Raw genomic sequence first — 25,396 nt, forward strand, 5'->3', positions numbered from 1 at the left:
CTAAAAAAGACGAGTTATATTTTGTAAGAGAAAAAGTACTTGATGGAGAAGGCTAAAATAGACGAGTCATGTTTTGTGAGGGAAAAAGTACTTGATGGAGAAGGCTAAAATAGTCATATTTTGTAAGAAAAAAAGTACTTGATGGAGAAGGCTAAAATAGAGCAATGAGCAGGCTACACTAACATCTGATTCAGATTTAAGGAGGCCATAGTAGGCATGTTCTGATACCTATATATGGGAAAAAGTACATGGCGGGGGAGGCTACAATAGCGATGTATCCCCTCAGAACCAGAGAAAGTACACTCCACCTTTAATAGATTATTGACGTTTCTTCCACAGGGGAAGTAATATATTTTTAACGACCTATTTTTTTGCAATGGATTTCGGGATGTTTGACCTTCTTTGTTGGCTATTGTATCACTCTATTGTGGAGGATGAAACAGGAAGCTATATGAATTATGGGAAAGTTTCCTGTCCTTACGATGGAAATTTTATTCAACAATGTCTTCCAGATCACATGGTCCTTAAGAAAGAATAAAAAAATATCTGAAATTTAATTTTGATGAATTAGTGTTAAAGAGTCATAGGTGCACGTGGCAGAATAAAGGAATGGGCTCTCGTAAAAGACTTTTTAATATCAGACCAATTTAAAAGGAAAAGTGATTGTATTGGAGAGGACTTGTAGGTGACATCCCCACCAATTGTTAGGGACCCACCCTATCTTATATCATGTCGTCTGTCAGGTGTCAGGTAAATACTCTCCATGCGAGACCAGTCATATCCGTCTCATCTCCACTGCAACACGATACATTGTCATAAATACAGAATGAAGTGGAGCAGATTCTGATAAAGACAACGTAGATTATGCTGACACAATGAAATAGACAATGTTTTAGTGTTAAACAAATGTTCTCTTTGTATTGTAATACAATTCCCTATTCAAGACTTTCTTCTAAAGATTTTCCACTAAGGCCTCCTCTCATAATCATCAAAGAGCTGCCCTCATGTTTCAACGGTCCCAAAGCATCGCATTCACATCTCTTTTAAGATTCTTTTTCAAGGACCCTTCTTCAATGCTCTCTTTCTCCAGTAACTTTTTCAAAGCTCCAAGGGAATGTTCATCCTCCACAAATAACCCATATTACGAGATAACCCCGTAAGATATCATTTACCCATGGTACTGTTTTTCATGACTTGCCCACCTAAAAAAGATACTTCATGAAGGTCCCCTATCCTAAAGAGGTTGACCCCTAAAATGCTTTTGGAGAGGAATCTCTCTTCTAGGCCCTGCACCCCACACCCCACACCCCACACCCCACACCCCAGGCCCCACACCTCATACTCCACACCCACACCACACCCACACCTGCACCTCACACCTCACACCTCCCCCCCCCCCCCCCCCCCCCATCACCACGCCTCAACCCAAAACCCCCCCACCCCACCTCACCCCTTACCTCACAAGCCACATACCGCACATCTCACCCCTCACCTCATGTCATGACCCTACCCCCACCCCCATTTCCTCCACATACACACACACACCTCGCACACCCAACATACCCCCCCTCTAGTTTCCATTTCTTATTAAACCACACATTAACAGTTTCACAGGAATTTCTTGACTCCCTGTCCAGCACTTGATGGGGTTGTAATTGCCCTTATAAAATGTTCTCACTCACCTTACATCTGCTCTGATATCAGTTCGGGTAAAACTTAAAATCTTTTATTTCAGTGTTAAAATTTCTAAGTTAAAAACATACAGACTTTTTAATATTCTGGGCCCTGATTGTCAATCCTGAGTGACTATAGATAGTTAAGTATATGGCAGTACTGACCCCAGTGTGGTAGTTTGAGTGACACTAATGTTTCAGTGGAAGGTCTTATATTATGTATCAGTAGAGCTGTATGAACAACACATTTATTAGATTCTCACATAGATTGGCCCTTCAGTGACATAGTATTCAGGCTCATGAATAATTTACATGTATTCTGAATTTGATAAAAAAAAGTTATTGGGCATCGGAAAAACATGGGGGAGGATTTAAATAGTGGTGAAGGATTTTACAAACCAAGGGTCAGGAGAGTGTGATTTGTTGGGAATTCTACTTGAGGCTTATAGAGAATCTGGGTCAGAAAATGGAGTCAAGAGGGAAGACTGTGGGGGCCCATGGTAATGGGTAATTCCTGTTCCTAGAGTACCCACTGCCAGGAAACATCACGACTTATCATATATCTGTAACCATTTTCATACCATCTCTCAAACTATTCCAATTCTCTACAGCAAACATCTTCATATCACACATCTCCAGAAAACCCCACCCTAAAAAACATACTTCACTCCAAAACCCCTTCATAACAGCATAACTGTCTCAAAAACCCGTCCTGAAACATTCCTCTAAAATGTTTTTCCCCAAACCTCTCTCTAACAATATTCCCTCTTGCTGAAAAACCCTGCTTAACAATATATCTCTCCCAAAAGAAACTCCCTAACAATATACCCCTTCCCAAATCCCTCCCTAACAATATACCCCTCCCTAGAAATATACCCTTCCCCAAATCCCTCCCTAACAATATACCCCTCCCTAGAAATATACCCTTCCCCAAATCCCTCCCTAACAATATACTCCTCTCCAAATCCCTCCCTTACAATATACCCCTCCCTAGAAATATACCCTTCCCCAAATCCCTCCCTAACAATATACCCCTCCCTAGAAATATACCCTTCCCCAAATCCCTCCCTAACAATATACTCCTCTCCAAATCCCTCCCTTACAATATACTCCTCTCCAAATCCCTCCCTAACAATATACCCCTCCCTAGAAATATACCCTTCCCCAAATCCCTCCCTAACAATATACCCCTCCCTAGAAATATACCCCTTCCCAAATCCCTCCCTAACAATATACCCCTCCCTAGAAATATACCCTTCCCCAAATCCCTCCCTAACAATATACTCCTCTCCAAATCCCTCCCTAACAATATACCCCTCCCTAGAAATATACCCTTCCCCAAATCCCTCCCTAACAATATACTCCTCTCCAAATCCCTCCCTAACAATATACCCCTCCCTAGAAATATACCCTTCCCCAAATCCCTCCCCTAACAATATACCCTTCCCCAAATCCCTCCCTAACAATATACTCCTCTCCAAATCCCTCCCTAACAATATACCCCTCCCTAGAAATATACCCTTCCCCAAATCCCTCCCTAACAATATACCCCTTCCCAAATCCCTTCCTAGAAATATACCTTTCCCCAAATCCCTCCCTAACAATATACTCCTCTCCAAATCCCTCCCTAACAATATACCCCTCCCTAGAAATATACCCTTCCCCAAATCCCACCCCTAACAATATACCCTTCCCCAAATCCCTCCCCTTCCCCAAATCCCTCCCTAACAATATACCCCTCCCTAGAAATATACCCTTCCCCAAATCCCTCCCTAACAATATACCCCTCCCTAGAAATATACCCCTTCCCAAATCCCTCCCTAACAATATACCCCTCCCTAGAAATATACCCTTCCCCAAATCCCTCCCTAACAATATACTCCTCTCCAAATCCCTCCCTAACAATATACCCCTCCCTAGAAATATACCCTTCCCCAAATCCCTCCCTAACAATATACTACTCTCGATATCCCTCCCTAACTCCTCCCTAGAAATATACCCTTCCCCAAATCCCTCCCTAACAATATACTCCTCTCCAAATCCCTCCCTTACAATATACTCCTTCCTAGAAATATACCCTTCCCCAAATCCCTCCCTAACAATATACTCCTTCCTAGAAATATACTCCTCTCCAAATCCCTCCCTAACAATATACCCCTCCCTAGAAATATACCCTTCCCCAAATCCCTCCCTAACAATATACCCCTCCCTAGAAATATACCCTTCCCCAAATCCCTCCCTAACAATATACCCCTCCCTAACAATATACCCTTCCAAATCCCTCCCTAACAATATACCCCTCCCTAGAAATATACCCTTCCCCAAATCCCTCCCTAACAATATACTCCTCCCTAGAAATATACCCTTCCCCAAATCCCTCCCTAACAATATACTCCTCTCCAAATCCCTCCCTAACAATATACTCCTCTCCAAATCCCTCCCTAACAATATACCCTTCCCCAAATCCCTCCCTAACAATATACTCCTCTCCAAATCCCTCCCTAACAATATACCCCTCCCTAGAAATATACCCTTCCCCAAATCCCTCCCTAACAATATACTCCTCTCCAAATCCCTCCCTAACAATATACCCCTCCCTAGAAATATACCCTTCCCCAAATCCCTCCCTAACAATATACTCCTCTCCAAATCCCTCCCTAACAATATACTCCTCTCCAAATCCCTCCCTAACAATATACCCCTCCCTAGAAATATACCCTTCCCCAAATCCCTCCCTAACAATATACCCCTCCCTAGAAATATACCCTTCCCCAAATCCCTCCTTAACAATATACTCCTCTCCAAATCCCTCCCTAACAATATACCCCTCCCTAGAAATATACCCTTCCCCAAATCCCTCCCTAACAATATACTCCTCTCCAAATCCCTCCCTAACAATATACTCCTCTCCAAATCCCTCCCTAACAATATACCCCTCCCTAGAAATATACCCTTCCCCAAATCCCTCCCTAACAATATACCCTTCCCCAAATCCCTCCCTAACAATATACCCCTCCCTAAAAATTTTCACTTGCCCTAATCCGTCCCTAACAATATACTCCTCTCCAAATCCCTCCCAAATCCCTCCCTAACAATATACCCCTCCCTAGAAATATACCCTTCCCCAAATCCCTCCCTAACAATATACTCCTCTCCAAATCCCTCCCTAACAATATACTCCTCCCTAGAAATATACCCTTCCCCAAATCCCTCCCTAACAATATACCCCAACCTAGAAATATACCCTTCCCCAAATCCCTCCCTAACAATATACCCCTCCCTAGAAATATACCCTTCCCCAAATCCCTCCCTAACAATATACCCCTCCCTAGAAATATACCCTTCCCCAAATCCCTCCCTAACAATATACCCCTCCCTAGAAATATACCCTTCCCCAAATCCCTCCCTAACAATATACTCCTCTCCAAATCCCTCCCTAACAATAACTCCTTCCTAGAAATATACCCTTCCCCAAATCCCTCCCTAACAATATACCCTTCCCCGAAAACACTCCCTAACAACATACTCCCCCCCCCCTCCCCAATCCCTCTCTAACAATATACCCCTCCCCAAAAACCCTCCCTATCAATATACTCCTCCCCAATCCCTCTCTAACACTCCCTAACAATATACCCTTCCCCGAAAACACTCCCTAACAATATACTCCTCCCCAAATCCCTCCCTAACAATATACCCTTCCCCGAAAACACTCCCTAACAATATACCCTTCCCCGAAAACACTCCCTAACAATATACTCCTCCCCAAATCCCTCTCTTACAATATACCCCTTCCCAAAAACCGTCCCTAACAATATGTTGCTAGAATTCTGATGTCAATATTCATCTTGGGATTGGAGAATTTGGCATTTAAAGATCAGGTCTTTTACAACATGGAGTTATGGCCTTTGTCTTTGTTGGTAGATAACTTACAGAGTTGTGGCCCTTTGCTTGAGTTAGTTTTACACAGTGAAACATGATACACAATGCATTCTTTCTTAATTTTCCTTTACAGGAGGAATTGTCTACAGCCCTGAAAGAAGTCCTGAACGCCATCAAGCTCTCTGAGAGAGGAGTGTTCGTTCAAGCTTCTACACTAGGCTCACTAGAAGCTCTTCTAGAATTTCTCAAAGTTTCCAATATTCCAGTAAGTATTGATTCGATCATGCGGTGTTCGATATTACTTCTGCCATTATTTATTAATTGTGACTTAACTCTCACTGAAGTAAGATGTAAAAGGAAGGGGACAGTGTATATAGAATCACTTGTGTGGCTCCATCCTTGCATACATTGTGACGACCTTGTGTACAAGATATCTCACGAAGCCCATATCAGATTCAATGGACATTCAACCCAGAGTATTGCTCCCCACAAGGTCGACACCTGATTCAATTTTGGTGGTCATCGGTCAAGGTTAAAGGTCAAAGTCACCCTTGACCACTTTTGAAATAAACAGCTTGTTTACAACATATCTTGTGAACCCTTTAATACATGAACTTTTCAATAGATTTGGATCAGAAGTAAAAGATGAGAGAGAGAGAGAGAGAGAGAGAGAGAGAGAGAGAGAGAGAGAGAGAGAGAGAGAGAGAGAGAGAGAGAGGGTGTGGGTATATCTAAGATGAGAGAGGGAGGGAGAGAGGGTTTGGGTATATCTATGTGAGTCAGTGCTTACTTTGTTTTTGTTGACATTTACACAAAATAACAATGTTGTCATCATACAATGATTTAATAACAAAGGAAGTAATTTATTTTTTCTTGTTATTAATTTTTTTCACATTCCTCCCTCATTATCTGAAAATATCCTGTTATAGATCTTTCCTTGGAGTAATGATATAAAGACAAAACATTAACAAAAATATAGAAGGTGTACCTCATGAAATAGAACAGAGTTTAGTCATAGATTTGTTTTCTATATTTGGGATCTAATATTGATAATTTGATCCTCTTTGTTTCAGTATGCGGGCATTAATATTGGTCCTGTTCATAGAAAAGACATCATGAAAGCTTCTATTATGTTGGAACATGATACCCAGTAAGTCAAATACCTAATCCTTTTGATCACGATGAGACTTCACACTCATTTACTGAATTAGATAAATTATCACACAAGACTCATCACTGAAGATCATGCAGTTGATTGGATGGGAAGAGCATATCACATTAACCCAGCACTAAGTCCTGGGAAAAACACAGGGTAAAGTTCATACTGGGTAAAATTCCTTCTGGGTAAACCACAGGGTAAAGTTCATACTGGGTAAAATTCCTTCTGGGTAAAGTCCATACCAGGTAAAATTCCTTCTGGGTAAACCACAGGGTAAAGTTCATACTGGGTAAAACACAGGGTAAAGTCCATACTGGGTAAAGTTCATACTGGGTAAACACAAGGGTAAAGTCCATACGGGATAAATCACAGGGTAAAGTTCATACTGAGTAAACACAAGGGTAAAGTCCATACAGGATAAAACACAGGGTAAAGTTCATACTGGGTAAACACAAGGGTAAAGTCCATACGGGATAAATCACAGGGTAAAGTTCATACTGGGTAAAACACAAAGGTAAAGTTCATAATGGGTAAAACAAGGGTAAAGTTCATACTGGGTAAAATTCCTTCTGAGTAAAGTCCATACTGGGTAAAGTTCATACTGGGTAAACCATAGGGTAAAGTTCATACTGGGTAAAACACAGGGTAAAGTCCATACTGGGTAAAGTTCATACTGGGTAAAACACAGGGTAAAGACCTTACTGGGTAAAACACAGGGTAAGGTTCATACTGGGTAAAACACAAGGGTAAAGTTCGTACTAGGTAAAACACAGGGTAAAGTCCGTACTGGGTAGAATTCATACTGGGTAAAACAAGGGTAAAGTTCATACTGGGTAAAACACAAGGGTAAAGTTTATACTGGGTAAAACACAGGGTAAAGTTCATACTGGGTAAAACACAGGGTAAAGTCCATACTGGGTAAAACACAAGGTAAAGTTCATGCTGAGTAAAATGCAAGGGTAAAGTTGATACTGGGTAAAACAAGGGTAAAGTTCATACTGGGTAAAATACAAGAGTTCATACTGGGTAAAACTCAGGGTAAAGTTCATACTGGGTGAAACACAAGGGTAAAGTTCATACTGGGTAAAATACAGGATAAAGTCCATACTTGGTAAAATAGCAATAATTCCATACTCGGTAAAATACTGGCCAATAAGTCCATGCTAGGTACTGTAAAATACAGGGTAGTCAGTCCATACCTGGTATAGCACAGGGTACTAAGTCCATATTATGGTAATAAAGCCATACTGTGTGAAAAGGTCAATATTAGGGTTATAAGTCCATGCTGGGTAATAAAATCAATACTGGACAATAAGTCAATAGTGGGGGTTGTAAGTTCATATCAGGTAATACATGAATAGTCAGTAAAAAGTCAATTGTGGACAATAAGTCCTCACTGGGGTATTGGCCATACTGGTTAATAAGCTGATATCTGGTGCAGGTCATTTTCCTGTAGTAAGCCCAATATAGTTTCCCCCAATATATTTTCCCTGTAATAAGCCTATCTCCCAATATATTTTCCCTGTAATAAGCCTATTCCCCTATATATTTTCCCTGTAATAAGCCTATCTCCCAATATATTTTCCCTGTAATAAGCCTATTCCCCAATATATTTTCCCTGTAATAAGCCTATCTCCCAATATATTTCCCTGTAATAAGCCTATTCCCCAATATATTTTCCCTGTAATAAGCCTATCTCCCAATATATTTTCCCTGTAATAAGTCTATCTCCCATTATATTTTTTCTGTAGTAAGTCCATCTGCCAAGTTTGTGTTAGACAGAAGTATTGTTTCAAAGACTTAGTGCTGGATATAAATACTGCAATAGGTCCATCATTCTCCAGAACGTTGCTTCAGTTATCGACTGTACCTAAAGATACGCTGGCAAAATGACCAGACTATTTAGTTTGGTACTGGACTTGTGGTTGACCACGAAACTGTTAGGTTCAGACAGAACAGTTGATATGGGCCATGTGTATAGTGTCTGATTCAATTAAGTTAGGAAAAAGTTCTCAGCTATGTCAGAGTACTACATGCTGTGTAACACAAACCTAACTTCAAATTATAGTGATTTTTTGTGGGCACTTCAGAGACAAAAATAGAAAGTGGAAATTTAAATAAATAGTGTGCTGGTGGAGATGAAATCCAAAGACAATGGAGTGAACTATGACCAACCAGACTTCGGTGAAAACTTGACATGATATTTTCAGTGTTTGGTAAAATTTTGGCTCAACCACCACAAATTAGTTCCCAATGTCCACTAGTGGTCAGAGGTCACCTTATCTGTTAATCTTGACTAGTGCCAAGTCAGAGGTCATCTTATTTGTCAACCTTCCCTACTGTCAAGTCAGAGGTCAGGTTATTTTCATTGACCTAGCTAACTGATGTCAGATCAGACAGATTAGCAAAAACACTTACTGTAAAGATAGTTATTTTTAAAACACCATCATCAGATGGTGGGCTGTTAAAATCACTCTGTGTCCGTTGTCCGTCCCTCTGTCCATAAAAAAATTTTTTTTGACAGCTGCCATCTTGTGTTTTAACTTTGAAAGTTTGTTATTGCTATTTCTTGAAAAGTACTTGATGGATCTTTCTTAAAGTTCATATGTAGGTTCCCCTTGGTGCCATGTTTCACCAGTTTGATTTTGGGTCTGATCAGATAAACAAAATAGCTGACAGCCATCCATCTTGGATTTTGACTTTGCAAGTTTGTTATCGCTATTTCTTAAGAACTACTGAATAGATCTTTCTCAAATTTCATATATATTGATTCCTTTCGGTCCCTAGTTGTGCCCATTTAATTTTGGGTCAGATCAGAAACACAAATTAGCCGAGAGGCAGCCATCTTGAATTTTGACTTGGAAAGTTTTTATCTCTATTTCTTGAGAACTACATCACAGATCTTCCTCACATTTCATGTGTATGCTTTCCTTGATCCCTAGTTGTGCCTCTTTTGTTTTTGGTACTGATCGGAAAAAACAAAATGGCCCACAAGCGGCCATCTTGGATTTTGACTTCGAAAGATTGTTATCACTACTTCTTGAGAATTACGGTATAGATCCTTCACAAATTTCATGTATATGGTTCTTAAGGTCCCTAATTTTGCCTATTTTAGTTTGGGACTGATCAGAAAAACAAAATGGCCGACACGCAGCCATCTTCGAATTTGCCTAGTAAAGATAGTTTTTGATTTTTCTTAAGAAGTACTGAACTTAAATTTCATACGTATGTTTCCTTTGATCTCTCCATGTGCTCGTTTGATTCTGGGACTGATCAGAAGAAACAAAATGGCTTCCAGGTGGCCATTTTGGATTTGGCAGGTTAAGATTATCATCACTATTTCTACAAAAAAATGTTTAAATGTCTTTAAGAGCAAAACAGAGAAGAAGAAAGAAGGGAAAAAATTTCTCAAAGGGCATATAAATATTAAACAATTGTGGGTGCCAAGCTCCCTGTGGGATCTCTTGTTGATGGTTCAAATTTTTGTTCAGTTTTACGAAAAATTGATGCAAAATGGATATATTGTTTTTGGAAACCATGTAATGGACTATTGTTTTCTTCATTCAATTTCATTTTCATCCTATTTGCCCCACAGCTTTTTCTTAACTTGATTTCATTTGTGATTCTGATGACTCCAAGATTGGATTGTGGTTTGAGTATTGGCATTTGCTGGGATTTTAACTGTATAGGACAGCTCCTACACATTCATCGTCCGTTCATTCGTCAACTTTTCCTTTTTTTGATGGTTCAGATTTTTGCAGTTTTACAAAATTGCTTGAAACAAAATGAATGTTTATTCAAGCACTTTTGTTCTGTTCTTGAAAGTGGTGAAAAATGGTGAACCCAAAAATAACAAGCTTAACAGCCTCTGTCAGCTTTTGTGGTGGTTTGTGTAGAAGATCTGTGATTTCTCTGAAGAAAATCTGAACTGTCATGTTGATGGGCCTGGTTATCTGTGGTACAGTAGTAGTTCTGTGGTCTGGGTACTAGCTGTTCACATCCACCAAAGTAACCTTACAGACAGAAGGAATCTGTTAAAATGTCTTTCACCTTCCCAAATAGTGGCAATTATATTTGTGACCACAAGTATTTAGAATGAGGTCACGGAGACTGTACCAGTTAACACTGAAGTCTGCTATCTAGAGAACTCTGTAGTCCACCATTGCTCAGTCAGTGGTTGGCCATTCCTTGCTTTATCAAAGTCTTCACCTTTAGCACTATTTGAGTACATTGGTACCCAAATTATCACTTGTGGAATGGTAGATATCATCATCCGTTTTACATTTACAACAACTTAGTACAAGCTATCATTTATGTAGTCCATTATCATCAAATGGTGGGCTTTCAAATCGTGCGGTGTCTGTGATGGATTTCTCTCTAATTTCATATATAGTCTTACCTTTGTCTCTAGATTGTTCCTAGAGTCAATGGCTATTGTATTGGTCACAGGAAGGGATCCTAGAGTCTGTGGCTGTTGTATTGGTCAAAGGAAGGGATGTTGGAATCTGTGGTTGTTGTATTGGTCAAAGGAAGGGATCCTAGAGTCTGTGGCTGTTGTATTGGTCAAAGGAAGGGATCCTAGAGTCTGTGGCTGTTGTATTGGTCAAAGGGAGGGATCCTAGAGTCTGTGACTGTTGTATTGGTCACAGGAAGGGATCCTAGAGTCTGTGACTGTTGTATTGGTCACAGGAAGGGATCCTAGAGTCTGTGACTGTTGTATTGGTCAAAGGAAGGGATGCTGGAGTCTGGCTGTTGTATTGGTCAAAGGAAGGGATCCTAGAGTCTGTGGCTATTGTATTGGTCAAAGGGAGGGATCCTAGAGTCTGTGGCTATTGCATTGGTCACAGGAAGGGATCCTAGAGTCTGTGACTGTTGTATTGGTCAAAGGAAGGGATGCTGGAGTCTGTGGCTGTTGTATTGGTCAAAGGAAGGGATCCTAGTGTCTGTGGCTGTTGTATTGGTCAAAGGAAGGGATCCTAGTGTCTGTGGCTGTTGCATTGGTCAAAGGAAGGGATCCTAGTGTCTGTGGCTGTTGCATTGGTCAAAGGAAGGGATGCTGGTGTCTGTTGCTGAGGAAGTTACTCTAATAAGTCTACCAACCCCAGATTGGTTTTAAGCAGGCTTCCCTGAGAACGGCATTTTCATTTGCTCCAGATTGTTAAAGAAGACTTGAAACCTGTAGAAGTTTTAATGATGGCACAGTGACTCAGGAGAGGGTACTTTACGGTAGAAATGGCACAATTTGCTGATATGCAGTTTTTCTCTTGGAAATAGTTTATTTCTGTAACATTGTATGTTTTTAAGGGGTTCAATCTTCAAGGTTTTTCAAAATATTTCTATTTTACAGACATTAAAGCTGTATAAATATACTTACACTAAGAATATGACAAATGAATTTATGTTACACTGAGAATGACAGGTAATGGACATGAATTCATGTTACACTAACAATGACAGGTGATGGAACTTTGAATAAAGAATGATTGAGAGTAACCATGAAATCAACAAAAGTAAACCCCCTCCCCCACACCACCACCACTAACCCATTCACATCAAACGAAATAGATATTGACTGAAATATTTTCACAGAGATTAAAATTGTAATGATATTTTTTGTGTTTCCTCAACAGGTATGCTGTGATTCTTGCATTTGACGTTCGTGTAGAACGAGAGGCACAAGAGATGGCGGACAGTTTAGGTGTTACCATTTTCACTGCAGACATTATATATAACTTGTTTGACAAGTTTATTGCCTATAGAAACGTGGATAATACACATAAAATGTCAGGATGGATAATACACATAAAATGTCATTGTGGATAATACACATAAAATGTCAGTGTGGATAATACACATAAAATGTCAGTGTGGATAATACACATAAAATATCAGTGTGGATAATACACATAAAATGTGAGGTTAATACACATAAAATGTCAGTGTGGATAATACACATAAAATATCAAGTGTGGATAATACACATACATAAAATGTCAGTGTGGATAATACACATAAAAATGTGGATAATACACATAAAATGTCAGTGTGCTTAATACACATAAAATGTCAGTGTGGATAATACACATAAAATGTCAGTGTGGATAATACACATAAAATGTCAGTGTGGATAATACACATAAAATGTCATTGTGAATGTGGATAATACACATAAAATGTCAGTGTGGATAATACACATAAAATGTCAGTGTGGATAATACACATAAAATGTCAGTGTGGATAATACACATAAAATGTCAGTGTGGATAATACACATAAAATGTCAGTGTGGATAATAAACATAAAATGTCAGGGTGGATAATACACATAAAATGTCAGTGTGGATAATACACATAAAATGTCAGTGTGGATAATACACATAAAATGTCAGTGTGGATGTAGATAATACACATAAAATGTCAGTGTGGATAATACACATAAAATGTCAGTGTGGATAATACACATAAAATGTCAGTGTGGATAATACACATAAAATGTCAGTGTGGATAATACACATAAAATGTCAGTGTGGATAATACACATAAAATGTCAGTGTGGATAATACACATAAAATGTGGATAATACACATAAAATGTCAGTGTGGATAATACACATAAAATGTCAGTGTGGATAATACACATAAAATGGAGTGTGGATAATACACAGTGTGGATAATACACATAAAATGTCAGTGTGGATAATACACATAAAATGTCATTGTGAATGTGGATAATACACATAAAATGTCAGTGTGGATAATACACATAAAATGTCAGTGTGGATAATACACATAAAATGTCAGTGTGGATAATACACATAAAATGTCAGTGTGGATAATACACATAAAATGTCAGTGTGGATAATACACATAAAATGTCAGTGTGGATAATACACATAAAATGTCAGTGTGGATAATACACATAAAAAGTGTGGATAATACACATAAAATGTCAGTGTGGATAATACACATAAAATGTCAGTGTGATAATACACATAAAATGGATAATACACATAAAATGTCATGTCAGTGTGATAATACACATAAAATGTGGATAATACACATAAAATGTCAGTGTGGATAATACACATAAAATGTCAGTGTGGATAATACACATAAAATGTCAGTGTGGATAATACACATAAAATGTCAGTGTGGATAATACACATAAAATGTCAGTGTGGATAATACACATAAAATGTCATTGTGGATAATACACATAAAATGTCAGTGTGGATAATACACATAAAATGTCAGTGTGGATAATACACATAAAATGTCAGTGTGGATAATACACATAAAATGTCAGTGTGGATAATACACATAAAATGTCAGGATGGATAATACACATAAAATGTCATTGTGGATAATACACATAAAATGTCAGTGTGGATAATACACATAAAATGTCAGTGTGGATAATACACATAAGATGTCAGTGTGGGTAATACACATAAAATGTCAGTGTGGATAATACACATAAAATGTCAGTGTGGATAATACACATAAAATGTCAGTGTGGATAATACACATAAAATGTCAGTGTGATAATACACATAAAATGTCAGTGTGGATAATACACATAAAATGTCAGTGTGGATAATACACATAAAATGTCAGTGTGGATAATACACATAAAATGTCAGTGTGGATAATACACATAAAATGTCAGTGTGGATAATACACATAAAATGTCAGTGTGGATAATACACATAAAATGTCAGTGTGGATAATACACATAAAATGTCAGTGTGGATAATACACATAAAATGTCAGTGTGGATAATACACATAAAATGTCAGTGTGGATAATACACATAAAATGTCAGTGTGGATAATACACATAAAATGTCAGTGTGATAATACACATAAAATGTCAGTGTGGATAATACACATAAAATGTCAGTGTGGATGTAGATAATACACATAAAATGTCAGTGTGTATAATACACATAAAATGTCAGTGTGGATAATACACATAAAATGTCAGTGTGGATAATACACATAAAATATCAGTGTGGATAATACACATAAAATGTCAGTGTGGATAATACACATAAAATGTCAGTGTGGATAATACACATAAAATGTCAGTGTGGATAATACACATAAAATGTCAGTGTGGATAATACACATAAAATGTCAGTGTGTGGATAATACACATAAAATGTCAGTGTGGATAATACACATAAAATGTCAGTGTGGATAATACACATAAAATGTCAGTGTGGATAATACACATAAAATGTCAGTGTGGATAATACACATAAAATGTCAGTGTGGATAATACACATAAAATGTCAGTGTGGATAATACACATAAAATGTCAGTGTGGATAATACACATAAAATGTCAGTGTGGATAATACACATAAAATGTCAGTGTGAATGTGGATAATACACATAAAATGTCAGTGTGGATAATACACATAAAATGTCAGTGTGGATAATACACATAAAATGTCAGTGTGGATAATACACATAAAATGTCAGTGTGGATAATACACATAAAATGTCAGTGTGGATAATACACATAAAATGTCAGTGTGGATAATACACATAAGATGTCAGTGTGGGTAATACACATAAAATGTCAGTGTGGATAATACACATAAAATGTCAGTGTGGGTAATACACATAAAATGTCAGTGTGGATAATACACATTAAATATCAGTGTAATATGAAATCCAGGATATAACACACAGGCACAATAATTTGTAATCCGGAAAAAGTTGAAAATGTTTTAATTTTGAAATAGAAAATCGCGGTAGATTTTGGGGATGAAAAAATATTGAGCCACCGGTTTGTAAATAAACAGAACCAAGAATTTTGGCTTGGTACATTATGTAGTTTGAGCTCTGATAAGAACTGTGGTTGGTGAGATTTGGAGTTTTCTCCTTTCTCCCGTGTCTGGTTAACTTTGTGCTGTGTGTTAATCAGGAAACTTGAATGCTGTCGTTAAACGGTGATATTCCAATATTACAGATTTACTTGCTTACATGCTTATTTTCGATCCATTGAAAGGTTTTGTGATAAAATTTGGAGACAGTGATAGTAAATTGACTTAGTAGTATAGGAAGATTTCCATGGATGGAATTGCGATGCTAAGTCTATACCGATTTGGCAGTGTAGATTTAGTGTTTTGAAGTGTAATCTGCCTCCTAGGTGCATTCTGTTATTTGTTGGAGTGATAGAAGGAATATCAGACACGTGTTGTAGTACTGGGCGGGGCCCTTCTGACGCTCTTCTAGGGCACCATGTAAAACATGGCTGTAAGCCAGGCGCCAACCAAATTCTTCAGTACACATCATATCCAACTGGTTCCTGATTATGTTCAGTGGTTGTGTTGGGCCCTGATTATGTTCAGAGTGATTATGTTAGGCCCTGATTATGTTCAGAGTGATTATGTTAGACCCTGAATATGTTCAAAGTGATTGTGTTAGGCCCTGATTATGTTCAGAGGGATTATGTTAGGACCCGATTATGGTCCTAAGTGTTTTGACTTTTCATCTCGCTTTAGGCCCTGATTCAAAATATTTTATTTTGGGCCCTGATTATGTTCAAAGTGATTGTGTTAGGCCCTGATTATGTTCAGAGGGATTATGTTAGGACCCGATTATGGTCTAAGTGTTTTGACTTTTCATCTCGCTTTAGGCCCTGATTCAAAATATTTTATTTTGGGCCCTGTTTATGTTCAGAGTGATTGTGTTAGGCCCTGATTATGTTCAGAGTGATTGCAGTAGGCCCTGATTATGGTCTAACCTTTTGACTGTCATGATCAATAATTTCCAGACATTGATTTATTCCCAGACAAATAACCTGATGGCCCATATTTTGTTGTCGAGTTGATATGCAATCCTAAAAATCACCACAACCACACACCTAATATAGCAAACCATTAAGGAATATCTACAATCACTTACAATTTTGAATGGATACATCATTTTCCTGATGTAATTATCAACACAGGTAATATTTTCAGAAGATTTGAAATTTATTATCAAGTCAAAATTAAGACTTATCTTATTAATCCTGATGATTAATGGTAGTGTGAGGGTTTGTATAGGTGAGAAGATAGACTCTTTTTTACTGCATCCCTCCTACATACCAACCGATCCCATATCACAACACCTGAAGGATTGGCAAGCTGTTCCGTTTGTTTTGATTTTTTAACCTCTACAGTTACCAGTTACAATTCTCTTTGTGGTTCTGACTTACCTCTACAGTTACAATTCTCTGTGTGGTTCTGACTTACCTCTACAGTTACAATTATCTGTGTGGTTCTGACTTACCTCTACAGTTACAATTCTCTATGTTTGTGGTTCTGACTTACCTCTACAGTTACAATTCTCTATGTTTGTGGTTCTGACTTACCTCTACAGTTACAATTCTCTATGTTTATGGTTCTGACTTACCTCTACAGTTACAATTCTCTATGTGGTTCTGACTTACCTCTACAGTTACAATTCTCTATGTGGTTCTGACTTACCTCTACAGTTACAATTCTCTTTGTGGTTCTGACTTACCTCTACAGTTACAATTCTCTCTGTTTGTGGTTCTGACTTACCTCTACAGTTACAATTCTCTATGTTTATGGTTCTGACTTACCTCTACAGTTACAATTCTCTGTGTGGTTCTGACTTACCTCTACAGTTACAATTCTCTCTGTTTGTGGTTCTGACTTACCTCTACAGTTACAATTCTCTATGTGGTTCTGACTTACCTCTACAGTTACAATTCTCTATGTGGTTCTGACTTACCTCTACAGTTACAATTCTCTGTGTGGTTCTGACTTACCTCTACAGTTACAATTCTCTATGTGGTTCTGACTTACCTCTACAGTTACAATTCTCTTTGTGGTTCTGACTTACCTCTACAGTTACAATTCTCTGTGTGGTTCTGACTTACCTCTACAGTTACAATTCTCTATGTTTATGGTTCTGACTTACCTCTACAGTTACAATTCTCTATGTGGTTCTGACTTACCTCTACAGTTACAATTCTCTGTGGTGGTTACAATTCTCTGACTGACTTACCTCTACAGTTACAATTCTCTGTTTGTGGTTCTGACTTACCTCAGTTACAGTTACAATTCAATTCTCTTGTGGTTCTGACTTACCTCTATAGTTACAATTATCTGTGTGGTTCTGACTTACCTCTACAGTTACAATTCTCTTTGTGGTTCTGACTTACCTCTACAGTTACAATTCTCTCTGTTTGTGGTTCTGACTTACCTCTACAGTTACAATTCTCTGTGTGGTTCTGACTTACCTCTACAGTTACAATTCTCTTTGTGGTTCTGACTTACCTCTACAGTTACAATTCTCTATGTTTGTGGTTCTGACTTACCTCTACAGTTACAATTCTCTTTGTGGTTCTGACTTACCTCTACAGTTACAATTCTCTCTGTTTGTGGTTCTGACTTACCTCTACAGTTACAATTCTCTTTGTGGTTCTGACTTACCTCTACAGTTACAATTATCTGTGTGGTTCTGACTTACCTCTACAGTTACAATTCTCTTTGTGGTTCTGACTTACCTCTACAGTTACAATTCTCTGTTTGTGGTTCTGACTTACCTCTACAGTTACAATTCTCTCTGTTTGTGGTTCTGACTTACCTCTACAGTTACAATTCTCTCTGTTTGTGGTTCTGACTTACCTCTACAGTTACAATTCTCTGTGTGGTTCTGACTTACCTCTACAGTTACAATTCTCTCTGTTTGTGGTTCTGACTTACCTCTACAGTTACAATTCTCTATGTGGTTCTGACTTACCTCTACAGTTACAATTCTCTTTGTGGTTCTGACTTACCTCTACAGTTACAATTCTCTATGTGGTTCTGACTTACCTCTACAGTTACAATTCTCTATGTTTGTGGTTCTGACTTACCTCTACAGTTACAATTCTCTTTGTGGTTCTGACTTACCTCTACAGTTACAATTCTCTGTGTGGTTCTGACTTACCTCTACAGTTACAATTCTCTCTGTTTGTGGTTCTGACTTACCTCTACAGTTACAATTCTCTTTGTGGTTCTGACTTACCTCTACAGTTACAATTCTCTCTGTTTGTGGTTCTGACTTACCTCTACAGTTACAATTCTCTATGTGGTTCTGACTTACCTCTACAGTTACAATTCTCTATGTGGTTCTGACTTACCTCTACAGTTACAATTCTCTATGTGGTTCTGACTTACCTCTACAGTTACAATTCTCTGTGTGGTTCTGACTTACCTCTACAGTTACAATTCTCTGTGTTTGTGGTTCTGACTTACCTCTACAGTTACAATTCTCTTTGTGGTTCTGACTTACCTCTACAGTTACAATTCTCTATGTTTGTGGTTCTGACTTACCTCTACAGTTACAATTCTCTATGTGGTTCTGACTTACCTCTACAGTTACAATTCTCTTTGTGGTTCTGACTTACCTCTACAGTTACAATTCTCTATGTTTGTGGTTCTGACTTACCTCTATAGTTACAATTATCTGTGTGGTTCTGACTTACCTCTACAGTTACAATTCTCTTTGTGGTTCTGACTTACCTCTACAGTTACAATTCTCTCTGTTTGTGGTTCTGACTTACCTCTACAGTTACAATTCTCTGTGTGGTTCTGACTTACCTCTACAGTTACAATTCTCTATGTGGTTCTGACTTACCTCTACAGTTACAATTCTCTCTGTTTGTGGTTCTGACTTACCTCTACAGTTACAATTCTCTTTGTGGTTCTGACTTACCTCTACAGTTACAATTCTCTTTGTGGTTCTGACTTACCTCTACAGTTACAATTCTCTATGTGGTTCTGACTTACCTCTACAGTTACAATTCTCTATGTGGTTCTGACTTACCTCTACAGTTACAATTCTCTATGTGGTTCTGACTTACCTCTACAGTTACAATTCTCTCTGTTTGTGGTTCTGACTTACCTCTACAGTTACAATTCTCTATGTGGTTCTGACTTACCTCTACAGTTACAATTCTCAATGTTTGTGGTTCTGACTTACCTCTACAGTTACAATTCTCTGTGTGGTTCTGACTTACCTCTACAGTTGTGGTTCTGACTTACCTCTACAGTTACAATTCTCTGAGACTAAATGTGGGTTCTGACAGGACCTACTTACCTCTACAAAACATCTCTACATATGGGTGGTGGTCTGACTTACCTCTACAGTTACAATTCTCTATGTGGTTCTGACTTACCTCTTGTGATAAACTACAGTTACAATTCTCTATGTTTGTGGTTCTGACTTGCACCTCTACAGTTACAATTCTCTAATGTTCTACTAAACAGCTGACTTACCTCTGGGTGGGGTTATTACCAGACATAGACTTATTACTGGATAAACACAGTAATAATTCTACTAAACAGCAGTAAATATGGGTGGGCTTATTACCAGACATGGACTTATTTCTGGATAAATACAGTAATAATTCTACTAAACAACAGTAGATATGGGTGGGCTTATTACCAGACATGGACTTATTTCTGGATAAATACAGTAATAATTCTACTAAACAGCAGTAGATGGAGCTTATTCCTTAACTTATCACTGGATAAATAAGGGAGATCTATAAAAATCAATATAACATTCAGTAACTTGTTTAACTTATTTTCTGTTTCCTTCATATCATCCAGTTTTGATAAAACAAAATCTATATAAATAATTGTTGGAATGATACTGAGTGCACTGTCATGATACAATCAGCAGTATTTCCAGTTTGTTTTAATTTTATGGTGTGGGAATTCTAGTATCTGGATTTTCTGGGAAATATGATTCAAACTTTTTGGGAGTGAAATTAAATTTTCTGGAAACCCCAGATTCACTACCTCGCAAAAATCTAAAAATAAAAACCATATAGAGAAAAGTGTAATAAATTAACTGTTGTAGGGTATATATGGTCTCTATGGAATTGACAGTGATCTTTAGTATATAGCTGTAAGGCTTCAGGTAAGGATCACATGGATTTGAATGTGTGTATTGGGGCTTGCAGGGCCAATGGAAGTGTGTGTGTACTGAGGTGGAACACTTTAATCGTCACCTCTAAGTAAAAACCTGACGCTATACAGATTGATTTTGTCAGTGGTAGCGTATATTGATACATTGAAATAGACGCCACCTATCAATCATGGGCCTCATTGGCTCCAAGATTTACGGAGATAAATGACTGACCTTGACCTTATAACCCCCTCGTAAGATCAGATCTGTTTCAGTTACAAAGATTATAGAATGTGACTTTTTACAGGTAAATACATAAGATGCTACATAAGTATCTTTATATCTTTGAGAAAGTGCTGAGTCGACTTAAGTAAGTGTCAGCTGTTCAGTTGTTATCCTTGATAATATTTGGAAAATTGAGGCAAAAGAAAACAACGAATTTGTTGGTATCTCCCTAGACATCTATTCCGATATGACTGGCTGTTGGTGTCTCCCTAGACATCTATTCCGATATGACTGGCTGTTGGTGTCTCCCTAGACATCTATTCCGATATGACTGGCTGTTGGTGTCTCCCTAGACATCTATTCCGATATGACTGGCTGTTGGTGTCTCCCTAGACATCTATTCCGATATGACTGGCTGTTGGTATCTCCCTAGACATCTATTCCGATATGACTGGCTGTTGGTGTCACCCTAGATGTCCATCTGGTGTTAAACTAGGTACAGAGAGATAAGTTTGTTGTTAACTCATTGGTACAAAGAGATAAGTCTGGTGTTCACCTAGGTACAGAGAGATAAGTTTGTTGTTAACCCATTGGTACAGAGAGATAAGTTTGGTGTTAACTTAGGTACAGAGAGATAAATCTAGTGTTAACCGAGGTACAGAGGGTTAAAATTGTTGTTAACCCATTGGTACAGAGAGATAAGTCTGGTGTTAACTTAGGTACATAGAGATAAGTCTGGTGTTAACCTAGGTACAGAGAGACAAGTCTGGTGTTAACCTAGGTACAGAGAGATAAGTCTGGTGTTAACCCAGTGGTACAGAGAGATAAGTCTGATGTTAACCCATTGGTACAGAGAGATAAGTCTGGTGTTAACTTCGGTACAGAGAGATAAATCTAGTGTTAACATAGGTACAGAGAGATAAGTCTGGTGTTAAACTAGGAACAGAGAGATAAGTCTGGTATTAAACTGGGTACAGAGAGATAAGTCTGGTGATAACTAAGGTACAGAGAGATAAGTCTGGTGATAACCTAGGTACAGAGAGATAAGTCTGATGTTAACCCATTGGTACAGAGAGATAAGTCTGATGTTAACCCATTGGTACAGAGAGATAAGTCTGGTGTTAACTTCGGTACAGAGAGATAAATCTAGTGTTAACATAGGTACAGAGAGATAAGTCTGGTGTTAAACTAGGAACAGAGAGATAAGTCTGGTATTAAACTGGGTACAGAGAGATAAGTCTGGTGATAACTAAGGTACAGAGAGATAAGTCTGGTGTTAACCTAGATACAGAGAGATAAGTTTGTTGTTAAACCATTGATACAGAGAGATAAGTCTGGTGTTAACCTAGGTACAGAGAGATAAGTCTGGTGTTAACCTAGGTACAGAGAGATAAGTCTGGTGTTAACCTAGGTACAGAGAGATAAGTCTGGTGTTAACCTAGGTACAGAGAGGTGAGTCTGGTGTTAACCTAGGTACAGAGAGATGAGTCTGGTGTTAACCTAGGTACAGAGAGGTGAGTCTGGTGTTAACCTAGGTACAGAGAGATAAGTCTAGTGTTAACCTAGGTACAGAGAGATAAGTCTGGTGTTAACCTAGGTACAGAGAGACAAGTCTGGTGTTAACCCAGTGATACAGAGAGATAAGTCTGGTTTAACCCATTGGTACAGAGAGATAAGTCTGGTGTTAACCTAGGTACAGAGAGGTGAGTCTGGTGTTAACCTAGATACAGAGAGATAAGTCTGGTGTTAACCTAGGTACAGAGAGGTGAGTCTGGTGTTAACCTAGGTACAGAGAGGTGAGTGTGGTGTTAACCTAGATACAGAGAGATAAGTCTGGTGTTAACATAGGTACAGAGAGGTGAGTCTGGTGTTAACCTAAATACAGAGAGATAAGTTTGGTGTTAACCTAGGTACAGAGAGGTGAGTCTGGTGTTAACCTAGATACAGAGAGGTAAGTCTGGTGTTAACCTAGGTACATAGAGGTGAGTCTGGTGTTAACCTAGATACAGAGAGGTGAGTCTGGTGTTAACCTAGATACAGAGAGGTGAGTCTGGTGTTAACCTAGGTACAGAGAGATAAGTCTGGTGTTAACCTAGGTACAGAGAGATAAGTCTGGTGTTAACCTAGGTACAGAGAGATAAGTCTGGTGTTAACCTAGGTACAGAGAGGTGAGTCTGGTGTTAACCTAGGTACAGAGAGGTGAGTCTGGTGTTAACCTAGGTACAGAGAGGTGAGTCTGGTGTTAACCTAGGTACAGAGAGATAAGTCAGGTGTTAACCTAGATACAGAGAGGTAAGTCTGGTGTTAACCTAGGTACAGAGAGGTGAGTCTGGTGTTAACCTAGGTACAGAGAGGTGAGTCTGGTGTTAACCTAGGTACAGAGAGACAAGTCTAGTGTTAACCCATTGGTACAGAGAGATAAGTTTGGTGTTAACTTAGGTACAGAGAGATAAATCTAGTGTTAACCGAGGTACAGAGGGTTAAAATTGTTGTTAACCCATTGGTACAGAGAGATAAGTCTGGTGTTAACTTAGGTACAGAGAGACAAGTCTGGTGTTAACCTAGGTACAGAGAGATAAGTCTGGTGTTAACCTAGGTACAGAGAGATAAGTCTGGTGTTAACCTAGATACAGAGAGATAAGTCTGGTGTTAACTTAGGTACAGAGAGATAAGGTGTTAACCATTGGTACAGAGAGATAATTGTGTTAAACATTGGTACAGAGAGATAAGTCTGGTGTTAAACCATGGATACAGAGAGATAAGTCTGGTGTTAACCTAGGTACAGAGAGATAAGTCTGGTGTTAACCTAGGTACAGAGAGATAAGTCTGGTGTTAACCTATGTACAGAGAGGTGAGTCTGTGTTAACATAGGTAGAAGATAAGAGATGAGTCTGGTGTTAACCTAGGTACAGAGAGATAACAGAGAGATAAGTCTGGTGTTTGTTAACATTGGTACAGAGAGATAAGTCTGGTGTTAACAGAGAGATAAGTCTGGTAGGTACAGAGAGATAAGTCTGGTGTTAACCTAAGTACAGAGAGACAAGTCTGGTGTTAACCTAGGTACAGAGAGATAAGTCTGGTGTTAACCTAGGTACAGAGAGATAAGTCTGGTGTTAACCTAGGTACAGAGAGATAAGTCTGGTGTTAACCTAGGTACAGAGAGATAAGTCTGGTGTTAACCTAGGTACAGAGAGATACAGAGAAGTCTGGTGTTAACCTAGGTACAGAGAGATAAGTCTGGTGTTAACCTAGGTACAGAGAGATAAGTCTGGTGTTAACCTAGGTACAGAGAGATAAGTCTGGTGTTAACCTAGGTACAGAGAGACAAGTCTGATGTTAACCCAGTGATACAGAGAGATAAGTCTGGTTTAACCCATTGGTACAGAGAGATAAGTCTGGTGTTAACTTACGTACAGAGAGATAAGTCTGGTGTTAACCTAGGTACAGAGAGATAAGTCTGCTGTTAACCTAGATACAGAGAGGTGAGTCTGGTGTTAACCTAGGTACAGAGAGATAAGTCTGGTGTTAACCTAGGTACAGAGAGATAAGTTTGTTGTTAACCCATTGATACAGAGAGATAAGTCTGGTGTTAACCTCGGTACAGAGAGATAAGTCTGGTGTTAACCTAGGTACAGAGAGATAAGTCTGGTGTTAACCTAGATACAGAGAGATAAGTCTGGTGTTAACTTAGGTACAGAGATATAAGTCTGGTGTTAACCAAGGTACAGAGAGGTGAGTCTGGTGTTAACCTAGATACAGAGAGATAAGTCTGGTGTTAACCTAGGTACAGAGAGATAAGTCTGGTGTTAACCTAGGTACAGAGAGATAAGTCTGGTGTTAACCCAGTGATACAGAGAGATAAGTCTGGTGTTAACCCATTGGTACAGAGAGATAAGTCTGGTGTTAACCCAGTGATACAGAGAGATAAGTCTGGTGTTAACCCATTGGTACAGAGAGATAAGTCTGGTGTTAACCTAGGTACAGAGAGATAGGTCTGGTGTTAAACTAGGTACATAGAGATAAGTCTGGTGATAACTAAGGTACAGAGAGATAAGTCTGGTGTTAACCTAGGTACAGAGAGATAAGTCTGATGTTAACCTAGGTACAGAGAGATAAGTCTGGTGTTAACCCAGTGATACAGAGAGATACGTCTGGTGATAACTAAGGAACAGAAGGATAAGTCTGGTGTTAGCCTAGATACAGAGAGATAAGTTTGTTGTTAACCCATTGATACAGAGAGATAAGTCTGGTGTTAACCTTGGTACAGAGAAGTGAGTCTGGTGTTAACCTATGTACAGAGAGGTGAGTGGTGTTAACCTAGGTACAGAGAGATAAGTCTGGTGTTAACCTAGATACAGAGAGATAAGTCTGGTGTTAACCTAGGTACAGAGAGATAAGTCTGGTGTTAACCTAGGTACAGAGAGATAAGTCTGGTGTTAACCCAGTGATACAGAGAGATAAGTCTGATGTTAACCCAGTGATACAGAGAGATAAGTCTGGTTTAACCCATTGGTACAGAGAGATAAGTCTGGTGT

The 25,396-nt window shown here is 38.6% G+C and overlaps 1 protein-coding gene across 1 annotated transcript in view; it reads left to right on the forward strand.

The window, feature by feature from the left end:
* The window catches only part of LOC132547853 (eukaryotic translation initiation factor 5B-like), a 52,081-nt gene extending 36,048 nt beyond the window's left edge, over positions 1-16,033 (forward strand). Inside the window, exons 17-20 of the mRNA XM_060211658.1 lie at positions 5,686-5,817; positions 6,626-6,702; positions 12,342-12,494; positions 15,871-16,033. Of these exons, the coding sequence (XP_060067641.1) occupies positions 5,686-5,817; positions 6,626-6,702; positions 12,342-12,494; positions 15,871-16,033 (525 nt within the window). The remainder of the gene's footprint in view (positions 1-5,685; positions 5,818-6,625; positions 6,703-12,341; positions 12,495-15,870) is intronic.
* The last annotated feature ends 9,363 nt before the right edge of the window (positions 16,034-25,396 follow it).

Source organism: Ylistrum balloti, unplaced genomic scaffold (genome assembly GCF_031769215.1).
Source record: "Ylistrum balloti isolate Yb309-2 unplaced genomic scaffold, AGI_CSIRO_Ybal_v1 Utg369986, whole genome shotgun sequence".
Classification (NCBI taxonomy): domain Eukaryota; kingdom Metazoa; phylum Mollusca; class Bivalvia; order Pectinida; family Pectinidae; genus Ylistrum; species Ylistrum balloti.